General features: G+C 42.0%; 1 protein-coding gene across 1 annotated transcript; it reads right to left on the bottom strand.

Annotated features, from left to right (window-relative positions):
- Positions 1-3,356: 3,356 nt before the first annotated feature.
- LOC143702996 (protein sprouty homolog 2-like) lies at positions 3,357-11,623 on the bottom strand. Its single transcript, XM_077197007.1, has 2 exons — positions 10,874-11,623; positions 3,357-6,630 (listed from the first exon to the last, which is right to left on the bottom strand). Exon 2 carries the CDS (start codon positions 6,560-6,562, stop codon positions 5,711-5,713), a length of 852 nt encoding a protein of 283 aa, XP_077053122.1. The 5' UTR covers positions 6,563-6,630; positions 10,874-11,623; the 3' UTR covers positions 3,357-5,710.
- Positions 11,624-11,992: the final 369 nt, after the last annotated feature.

Below are 11,992 nucleotides of genomic sequence, written 5' to 3'. Positions count from 1 at the left end.
TTTTTGGAGAAATGTGTTACATGGAAACTGAAAAGTTTGCTTGTCGTGGAACAGCTATAGGAAGATAAGAATGTGGGGTGGTGGTCGTATTAGGGGAAGATGTAATAGAGTTTGTAAAAAAAACCAGTAATTTTCAGTTGGCATGTGACATTTCTACAAAATAACTGTACTGTATGAATACAACTGTTCATCTTCTTTTTATAAAGCATTGACTTTTCCCAGTTATTTTTTCCTATACTGCTGAAATCTGTGTCTAAAAAGATCAGTGCTCCTGTGTGGTATAGAAAGCAGTCAGTGTCAACAAAAAAGTTGAAAGAATATGACATTTGTATATAACAAATATTTCCATATGTGGCACACCCGATGATAAAAAGCAAAGCATTGCCCAATTTACTGACACATTTACTTAATCTAATTACTGTAGATTTTGAAGCATGAATTAATTAGACCTACAACTTCTGCCGAGGTTTTGAAGTGCGCATTTGATGGAAGGAAAGTACATGCAGCGTGAAAAAACAATGGTTTTGCCACTAGTGTCTTGCCTTAAGTAAGGCCAATGGCTCATTTACATGTAAGCTACTACAGCAAAACAGAAGGAGCTGCAAACACACATGATTTTGAACTATTATAAATCCAAATATCTAATTTTAGAATAAGAGCTTTGATATTGCTCTATTATGTAAGTGATTTGTAAGCCCTAATGCTGCTGCTTTTAAGTGGAGTGTTTTTACATTTGGATTAGGGTGTCTTAGAAAAGGTCCATTTTCACACACCGCTGGACTGTGATTGACACATGCATGGAGCTCTGACTGACAGCCTCTATAGCTCCATCCCCGACCCCTGGAGTGTCCTCAACAGTGCCTGTCCCCGCCAGACAAGGCCCTCATAGGGGGATTCACTGGTTACAGAGGCCATGAGGTCAGGATGGTAGAAGATCAACCGACCCCATCCCTTCTTGCTCTTTATTAGCTGGGTTAAAGGTTAAGAAAGCAAAGAGCATCCCTCCAGAGTCAGTTTCTTCCTGGGTGAAGAAGTCTTTTCTGACTTTTGACAGTCCTGGTTCACTGTATCCCATGACACATCTTGATGAACCCTTTGTCATTGCACATAACCTTTTGTTTGAGCACACGTTTCATGAAACAACCCAAATTGAACTGTATATATTAACTAAAAACCATAATACAAAACAACTTTTATAAACCCTAGTATACTTTGATGTTAAAATTTTCACACAAATTTCAGTCTGTTCCTCACACAAATCTTTCCAACACTATCTCACGACCAATTCGTACAAGTGAGTAAAAGGTGGCAAATTCGTAAGAACTCGCTCTAAAATCTCTTTTTGCATGCAAAGAGGAAGTAAAAATGGCGTTTTCTCAAAATGTCTTATTTATGAATGAATCCAAGACCGAGGTTATAGTCTTTGGCCCCCATGACAACTATAATAGCAGCAACATTGATCTGGACTATCTTGATCCAAAGTCATCTTGCATTAAGAACCTAGGTGTTCTCTGGGATCAAAACCTGAAATTTGAAAAACAAATCAATGCGTTGATTAGTTCTTGCTTTTTTCAGTTACGTCTTCTCTCTAAAATTAAATCCTCCCTTTCTGAGAAAACACTAGAGATTGCAATCCATGCGCTCATTACATCGCGTTGGACTATTGCAACTCTCTCTACTTTGGCATACCCAAACAGTCTATTGCGCGTCTCCAATTAATACAGAACACTGCTGCAAAGTTCCTCAAAAGAAAACGCAAATTTGATCATATTTCACTTATCTTAAAATCTCTGCATTGGCTACCTGTACATTTTAGAATCGAGTTTAAAATTCTTTTATTTGTTTTTAAATCCGTAAATAATCTGGCACCGAGCTATTTGTCTGAGCTACTCTGTCCACACAACCCCACACGAAACCTGAGGTCTGGTGATCAGAGACTTCTGTCTGTCCCCAGATCTCGGTTAAAGAATAGAGGGGACAGAGCCTTTGCTGTTGCTGGCCCTAGGCTGTGGAACAGCCTTCCGGTTTACATCAGAGCTGCTCAATCTGTAACTGTTTTTAAATCCTCTCTTAAAACCTATTTTTTTCTTTAGCTTTTAATTCATTGTGAGCTTCTGTCATGAATGTGTGGTTTGTCCTTGTTCTTTATCTTGTGTATTGTTCAGCACTTTTGTCAGCCCTGTTTGCTGTTTTTAAATATGCTATATAAATAAATACAAACTTGAAACTTGAAACTTGACAACCTCACTCGTACGATTTGTCTAAACCCCAGTGATGGGTAGGTTTACGGGCGGGGTCAGGGGTAGGTCATTCCTACGAATTCATACGAATTGAGCAACTCGTAAAATATGTACGATTTAGCAAAAATCGTACGAATTTGTACGAGTGAGGTCATATGAATTCATACTAATTAGCCACCTCATAAAATAAGTCCGCATTGCCGTGAGATCGGGTTGAATCTATCACATGCAGTAGCTTCTGAAGACTATACGAATACTGGAATATACATATGGAACTTATGCTATTATTTTTTATATATATTTTAAATAAGTCAGACAGGTTTGGAAAGATATGAGGGTGAGTAAATTCATTTTATTTTTTGGTGAACTATCCTTTTAATGGGTTTAATAAATACTGTACTGTAAAACCGTGTGTCTGCAGGCGCCAGAATGCTGTATGTACTGTACATCTGAATGTACACACACATAAAGGCAAGACTGTATTATTCATGCAGTGTCTTCATATAGACAAAGCAAAGAGAGAGGGTGGGCTATTAAGATGTTGGGGAACAGGCTTAATGCTTTTGAAGCTCTGGGAAAATGAGGCGTGGTTGTGTGTCTGTGATGAACAGCACAAATGGTGATACAAACACATCTTATACTCACTCTCACACATCTGAAGTAACACACACACACACACACACACACACATCTCTAGTCCCTCTTTTCCAAGGCCATTAGTACAAGCTGGCCTTGATTACTTATTTATGAGGCAAACAGGCAGAAGTGCGAGGAGTGGAGTAAAGAGACAGACAAAGACTGACCGGAACCCCTCGGCACAGAAACCAGTGTCCACACATATACAGTATTTGCTACTTCACAGCATTTTCCTCTAAACAGATCATTTATGCACTTAATAATACCTTCAGGTATCTGAAGAATAGCAGTCAAACACCACAAAACTACAGATGCAACCATGTAGACTCAAGCATTGTAGTTGTGGGTATACGTGTACTTTTAAAGCCTTGCATTGAATTTGATCTTTCCTAAACATCTCGAATCAAAAGCAATTCGATTTACAGTCTGAATTGTAAATTGTCACAGATATAAAAACAAGTTTTGTACACAGAATATTTGAAAACTTTTATTTATTATCCATGGCCATATGGCCATATCCACCAATCCTCTTTGAAAAAAGCTGAAATCATCACATGGGTCTTTTCATTCAATGTCTTTTTATCATTCACCCAAAATAAATACATAGCTTTTCTTGCAACCATTTAAATAAATATCTGTGGCTTTATGATAATATCAGCAACAAAAAGTGTAAAATGTATATATATATATATATATATATATATATATATATATATATATATATATATATATATAATAGATTCATTTGTATAGATTTATATATATATATATTTATTTATATATTCTCCTTTAATTCTTTTACAACTTACAAGATGCCAATTGTACCAAAGCAATACTTACTAATACAACATGGTGAACTTTTAGTGGTTAACTTAGAGACTGCGGACTGCACCCGTTAGGCATTCTTGTAAATTGTATGTACCTGCACACTGAAACCCCACAGCATAGACGCTCCTTAGAGGAGCCATTCTTATGGGATGCAACTGTGGAGGAGAGGTATCTTCTCACTATTTCATTCTGTGAAAGTTTGCCACACACTGTGATAGTAATGCATGCTATTTACTCTCATGCCAGTAAATATTGAGTAATTAGAAAAAACATATTATTGGCTCTGGAAGCTTGTGTGTGACTTTAACCAACCTTTGTTTTTGTGTGGAAAAAATTGATTTCAGGCTGTTTAGGTCTTAGGTCTGAACACCACAAAACATTTTAAATCAGTTCTGAGTGATTGTTTCTGTTCTTAGGACAAAAGCAATTTATGGTATATAGATGTGACCAATAAGAAAGAATTCTCAAATTTTTATGGAAATTTAGTGTACTGCGATGCAAAACAAATGTTATGCACAAGGTACCTCTCCTCCACAACATCAGCATTATGGTTAGTCTTAAGTATTAGCCAGGTCTCTGACAAGGTTAATGTCCAACAGTAATAGAAAGTAATGGTAATAATAATAACCAGATTAAAACAAATGGAATAAAAATACAAATACAATAAGAATTCTATGTACATACAAAAATATAGCAAAGGAACTCACAAGGATGTGCATTTTTTGGGGAAGAACACACACACTTGAAACGGATTTCATTCATCTTGCTTCCCAGTTTTGGATGCCAGTTCATCTGTTTCACCTTGTTCCCAAGTGTGGTTTTCTACCTCGTTCTGACCAGGCGACTAAGCCCTTGTCTCAGTACAATCCCTTCTCCCTATCAGATGACACAACAGTTTCCATTAACCTCACTTTTATGCGAAGCATTCAAGGCACACCAGAGAAGCTCAGGAAAGGCCAAAGTCTTTAGAGATACTCATGCCTTGTGTATAGCAGAACTGGGAAACCACAATGGCTTCATTTTGCTGATACTACTCGGATCTGATGATAACCTGAAGCATGGTCCCACAGGTTTTCTGGCCGATTTGTCCAAAGTAATGGCTTGTATCTCATCCTGACTGTCAAAGGTGGACAGACAGACTCCCCTTTTGATGTTTGGTCCCACAGCGTAGGATGCAGAAACGGTCAGGGATCCTATCGCTGATGTTCAACAGTTAGAAAGTACAATGGGCAGCTGAGAAAAAACGAGTTGAAGATGTAAGAGTGCTTGGGAGAGGTTGGCGTCAGGCTGCCCTGGGCTGGAAACCTGACCAGACACTTTATCTTTCAGAGTAGCTCCTCTAAAAATAAAAAGAGAGGCTTCTGCTGACAGCAGATGCCGGCCTGAGACTGCACACACATGCACATACAAACGCACACATTTTCCCTTCTTCTTCCTTACACACTCATTCGCACACAATGTCTCTCTTTACTGCCTCTCTTGAAACACATCCCTCTTAGGTGAGCTTAATTTTCTGATTTTAAATGGTCCTGTTTTTGGTGTCAAACTGAATTAACTTACATAGTCAGATTTTGGTTGGGCTCTCCTAACTAACCAGTGCCCTGTATCCACGTAAAGTCAGAGTGAACCAGCTTGCTTACAGTTTTTCCATTCAGTAAGGCTGACGAAGACACTCAGAGCTGACTTTCTGTTGAAAGCGATGCCTAGATGATCCTTTTACTAAGCACAGCCTCTGCATTTATTTTGATAGCATACTCCCTGTGCTACTTATGGTTCACATTACCCAACTCTACCTTGGAAAGTCCAATAAATAAATAAATAGACAAGGGTTTACTAAAAAAAATTGGGGAAGGGGGAGGGGGGGGCACAGGATACATGATGATGAACATGATGCAGGGATGCCTGATTGGTTTAGAGTTGGTCAGTTCATTTAGCAGAATTTCCTGGCTGCTTCAGCAATAGAGGTGTCTCCTCGAAGGAGAATTGCGAGAGGCTCATTCAACCTGTCATACAGGCTTCTCCAGGGTTTTACGAAAGGGTGCAGGGTTGGTGGCAGAGATCTTGCGGCACACAGTGTTGGTGTTGCTACATCGGCAGCCTGGACGTGTGGCGCGATCGTAGCCACGCTGGCATAAAGTGAGGCACAGCTTGGCAGGAGGGTAGCAGCACAGGCAAGGCAGGCAGAGCGCCAGTAAGGCCATGGCACTCCAGCGGGAGCAGGCGTGAGCCGGGGCACAGGAGCATGGTCGGTCAGCACAGTTATCCTCCTTATCTGCCGAGCAGTGGTAGAACAGACCCTTCACACAGCACAGGCAAGTGGCATACTCCAAGAATTTTTCAGCTGAGCACAAGCAGCGCTGGCCACAGGTCCAGCAGGAGGGCAAATTACGAGGGGCACAGCACTCCTGGCACTTACAGTGGCCGCAACGTTCACAGATGAAGAGATGCAGGCCCAAGTCCTCACTGTCAGCCAGTCCTTTGCCTAGTGTGTCAGGTTTCAAGTCACCTTTGGGCTGGGACCGCACCACAGTGGCCAGACCAGAATGGGAAGGCGTTAGTCCTGTAAGAAGTCTCTGGTCCGAAGCAGCACTGCTGCGGGACATGGAGCTCACAGTACTGGAACGACTCAAGTAGGCCAAGTGGGAATGTTGATGCTGACTTTGACTGCGAGACATCTGAGGATGTCGCTCATCATGCACATAGAAGACACCAACCTGAGTGGCAGGCTCCAGCGCCACAGGGCGTTCCACATAGTCATTATTAGCCCTTATAGCATGGATCTGGTCAATGGACAAAACAGGGACCTGCTGAAGATCCAGGCTTTCAGGGTCCATCCGAAAAGGTGGTACTTGATCCATTCTTTAAGGGCCACCAGGGTAGGGGCTGAGCTGCAAGCCTGACCAATATCAGGGTACATCGGATAAACCTGTAGAATGAAAAGATAAAATAAATGGATCAGTGTTAGATTTAGAATCGAATTAAATGGTTGAAGTTCAGATGGTCTAGGGCTAAAGCTATGGTTATTATTAGACACAGAGGATGGAGAGATAATGCCATTGACATCACGCTGTAATTTAGCATCTGGAGAACACAGCTGTTGACACAAGGGAAAGGAACCAGAGCAAAGAATTTGACAGCAATGAATTGTGAGAAACTGGGGAACCCAAAAGAATTAATGTTAATGTCCTGAGGTATCTCTTCCTCAGCAGCTTGGCGGAATTTTGCCCCTCCCTGTAGCCCTTCTTTTGTTAGGCCTTATCCTTCATAAACAGGAACAACATGGCTTTTGGAATGTGCATGGAAATAATCAGCATCCTGGAATTGAGAAACATGTTGCTTGCATTATTGGACGTCATAGGCAAACAAGACATTGGATTGCATTGGATTAGATAGCGATGGGTTTTGTTTTCTTCCATCGATAAAAGGAGTGATAGAAGACCACTTTTTGATGTTTGTCAGACTCTCAGACTGTTCCAAAAGTCAATGTGTGATAGGGAAAAAAGCAAACATTTTTGGCCGCCTAAGAAGAGATTGGACATGAGAAGAGAGCTGCTTCTGACATAACAAGCAACGGAAATCCATACACAACAGCAGTGATTAGAAGAAGCAGTGTCTGCTCCCAGTCCCTCAAGCATCCGGGGCACAGTCAGCTGAATTCCTGGCAAGAGCCCTGAATGCTCTCACAAAAAAAAAAAAAAAAAAAGTAAGATAGCATCCTCCCACGCTCCCACTGCCCAGCCAGAAACTCAAGATAAGGAGGCCCAGGTCGGAAGCACAAAATGCATTTGCAAATTACACAGAGGAGGAAAGAGAAGTCCTGGAGAGTAATTACATCAAACCCAGCAGAGAGCTGTAGTCAGGTCCTATCAGTCCATCTAATTGTTGAAAGGGGTCTGCTGTTCATTTCCATGAGCTCATTATTTGGGGCCTGAGTTCGAAAACAACATTGGACTTTTAGTCTCGCATCTGAGGGCAAGCCAGAGAGGAAGTTTTGGGTTAGCTCATCTGTGTCATGTCAGGCACTTTGGTTGCATATTTGTTTGAGCATTTGCACATGTCCTCTCCATGTGGTTTTCCTCAAGTGTGTCGGCACTTGGGAGCATTTATCACTCACGGCTACACTGGAGTTTATTTGGAACTTTCCACTGACTTGCAGAGATCTTGTGTAAAAACAGACCCAAATTACACCTCAAAAAGATGCATTTCCTGGTCTCTGAGAAATGGTATAAAGAAAAATTCTAAACTACTACTTTCTAATTAACTGCCCGCTCACCATTAATTCTGTCCACAAAAGTTCCTCACAAGTTATCATCAATGAAATACCCATTTATCCCATGAGTTACTTCCCTTGAGCCAGACCGTTTGGAAAGCCACCATCCATTAACCGTAAACTGCCTCCCACTAGAGTTCACCAACCACTTCCATGCTCTGTCAAGGAGTATAGTGCATTTGTAAAATAAGCTGTGAAGCAGAAGACCAGAGCAGAAGCGGCTATATAAAAGCCCCTGAAACATTCTTCCACCGCACCCAGCAGCAGCAGTCAGGGTGCCAGAGGGTCGATAAGTCACACTACAGTCGCATAGCAGGTAAGATGCTGACATCACCCAACTCTTAAACTCCCAACAAAGAGCACACTACCACTCCCTACTGAGTCCCAGAGTACTCTTTAGGTCCACCTGCCCCAGACCGCACACCAGGGCGAGGCCGTACCAGGGCTGTGGACTGGTCTTTCATGTCTTTACAGCGGAGCTTGCACAATTGTTTTCTCTTAAACAAATTCTGTGGATAACTGCTACTTGAGTGCCTTCCAAAGTTCTACTGGCTGTTGTTTAGGGAACATTCAATAGACGTTGGACATGTTGATTCAAGTCTACTTGCATATGCTGAGATATTGATTATACTGTTCAGGTCAAGTCTTCTCATTTGTAAGTTCTGAATTTCTCTAAAATAATTACTCTAAATGAGAAAGAACTTTCCTGAAACTGATACATTTTATAAAATTGTGATGACAAGGAATGAGTAAAATAGGAAGGTTACTACACTACACTACTTCAGCATAGCACTTGATTGGATCAGTTTAGACCAGTTCTGAATCTGTTTCTGCAATCTAGCATTCATCCAAAGTATTGCTTTTTCCCGATCCCACATCTGAAGACTCCATCTTCTATTTTTTGCTGGATGGTTTTATCATTTAAAAGGATATTCTGTATCTGGCTCTCCAAATTTGATAGCACTTCTTACATTGGATGAAGTAAAGCAAGTCCATACCCATTCACCACAAATGGTCTGTATTTCTCTTTTTCTTTCAGGTCACATGAGCACTCATCCAACTTTTTAATATCACATTTAAACCACTATACTAGGGGGAATAGAAATGCAACAGACATCTGATCTAAAAAAAAAAGAAAAAGAAAATGGAAGACTGTGAGTGCACAAGAAGATAACACCTGTCCCAGGTTAAGGCACACGTATGTCCCAGAACCGTGCATACAGCTCAGAGCAAGTAAGAGACAGCTGCATCTAGTGTGCCAGAGAGAGAAAAAGAAGGGAGAGAGTGGCCTTGTTTACTCAGCCCTGCCTGCCATGAGGGGTAACCTGAAGACAGGCCTCTGCGCTCTGGGAGTATCAGTGCTGAGTGAGCTGTACCTCGCGGCTCTGCCCCGGGGCTCCTTGCACCCGTTACCTTGCACACATCCTTGGCCAGAGTAATCCAATCCAGGGCAGGAAGAGGATGAGAAGCGCATATAATTCATAACAGTCACCACACTCCACTGACTGGGAGAAACTTTAAACCTCCAAACAGGGAGGAGAGAACAGGCAAATGAGAAAAGGCAAAACAGTCATCCCGTAAAGGGTCGTTGGACGACATTGGAACAGCTGAAGATTGTTCAGCCTGTTAATCTATTGGTGGGTGTGACCATCAGGTGAATGAGGTGCTGATGCTGTTGTTTGGGGGCTGATGGGATGTTGGCCCATGACATCATGCTGTGGTGCTATTTTTAAAGCCTCCAGTCTCCTTTCATTGACCCCTGCTGCCACTGATAAGCATCCAGCAGTTCTGCAGCCAGCCATCAGGCCAGTCTGACTTCCTGCAGGCTAACTGTCATTAGAGATATCCATTTTCCATTTCTGCTCTCTCTCTCTCTCTCTGACTCAGATAGAGTGGCAGATTGGCAATTGCTGACTGAGGGTTGATTAGTTGGTTGTCGTGGGGGGTAGGGGCCTGGGGCTTTGCAGAGGGCATGTGTATGCTCCTAGGGGCCAGGCTTAACTGCGGCTGGACTGGAGTTGTCAGGCACCAGGACCCTGGGATCTGCCCTACAGGCCCCACTGGGAACACAGTGGGATTGAATGACAATAAACTGTATGAGATTCCGGATGTGCCGAATCCGACCCCCAGGAAGGACTGAAATAGACACTGCAGACCAGCAAGTTTGGGTGAGAGAGAGACAGAGAGAGACTGAGAAGAGAAAGGGGGAGGGTTACTTAGAGAAAGGAGGAATATATAAGATAAAGATAGTATTATTGAGCGAAACACACACACACACACACACACACACACACACACACACACACACACAAAAACACTGACAAACATGTAAATCTAAAACTGTAACTCTAAATATTAACAGATAAATATTAATAGATATCAAAAACTATTATGACAACATAAAACTAATTGACACAGTCAGGAAATTTGAGACATTTTAATACGTTTTCACTGTTAACCTTTCCATTCACAAAATTCACATTCCTTTTGCCGCCCTCTACTTTATCACAAACCAGTTCCAAATACACAGAAACTTTACCATAGACCATATTGAGCACACATGTGTGCAGCGCTGTCCCACGTCCACTTCCAAACTCTCCATCAGCCTCTGCCACCACAAACTGGGTAATATTGACATCCCCAACCTTGAGGACAATCAATTCCATGCCTGTGCACCCGAAGCCCAGTACATTTGCTAGGTCAGGGTTGGGTTTAGGGCACTACATGACACACAGAGATCAGATGCTATTCTACTCCCATTATATGTCAACTAGATTATATTTCATTCAGAGAACTAGATCTAGAGAATCTCAAGAGAATACAGTCTGAGCTAAAAAAAAAAAAGGCTTAAACAGATTAAGACTAAGACTTAAAGAGATTTAAATAAAGAATCTCTTACCCCTAAAAGGAGGGAGATCCATTTTGCGCCAAAGCAGTGTTTTATGTTTGTTTGTTTCTTGTTTTCTTTCTTTCCTTTATGTTTTCTTGAGCAGTTTTCTCGCTTCTGCCTCCTGACGCTTCTTCACAAGTGTCCCACACGTGCAAGCAATCCTGGTTCCTCAGTGCTCAGTCATTCCCTCTGAAGAACACCAACAGCCTTTATCAAGCCAGAGCACTGCATGTTCAGAGAGCACTCAGAAGTAAGACGAAGAAATGAGGGCAACATGTCACACGAAATATCCCAATTTATTTGAGTAAAAAACAAAAATGTCCCCAGGGCAAAGTAACAGAGAGGAGCTTCGGTTTTCAAAAGTACTTCCACAAAACAGTGTGGAAAGACCACAGCAGCAGCTCTGTAGTTTGTCGTCTCTCAGTATGAGCTAAAAGTGTGAGTGCTGGATTGTCTCTCACGGACTGTCTATCTCTCTCTCTTTTTCTCTCTCTATCTGTGTATGGTCAGCGCTTCCTCCTCATGCGATCATCCACTCACTCCCAGAGTGTGTGTATGTATGTGTGTGTGTGTGTGTGTGAGAGAGAGAGAGAGAGAGAGAGAGAGAGAGAGAGAGAGAGAGAGAGAGAGAGAGAGAGAGAGAGAGAGAGAGAGAGAGAGAGAGATAGAGAAGAAGGGTGGGAAACAGTGAGGGAGAGAGGGAGGGAGATGGGATGGGGAGGAGAAGGAGGGGTGGTTGGATATGAATGGTAGAAGGAAGGAGGGCCGGGCTGAGGAGGGTTGGGGTGGGGGGCACTTGGTTTTGCTGGAGATAGTTAATGGCTAAGTGGCATCATCGGGCTGAAACCCAATCCCTTATGTTCTCCCCCTCAGGAACTGTTCTATATGATTCCCTGAGCTAAGCCTAACAAGATGGATAGAGGGAGGAAGGGAAAAGGAGATAAAGAGAAAGAGAGAGAGAGAGAGAGATAAAGAACACAGTGGGAAATGGATATAAAGATAAAGAAGGAAAATATGAATATGTATTAACAAAATGAAAGGTGATGAAAACAATAAAAGAGAGAGAGATGAGAAACACAATAAATTACAAGAACTTTATTGAGGAATATGTGTCAGTTCATGGAGCCA

Source organism: Siphateles boraxobius, unplaced genomic scaffold, assembly GCF_051911475.1.
Source record: "Siphateles boraxobius isolate OS27281-9 unplaced genomic scaffold, OSU_SipBor_1 11, whole genome shotgun sequence".
NCBI classification, from domain to species: domain Eukaryota; kingdom Metazoa; phylum Chordata; class Actinopteri; order Cypriniformes; family Leuciscidae; genus Siphateles; species Siphateles boraxobius.
Note: the sequence above shows the minus strand (reverse complement) of the source record. Positions and strands in the feature narration are given on the sequence as shown.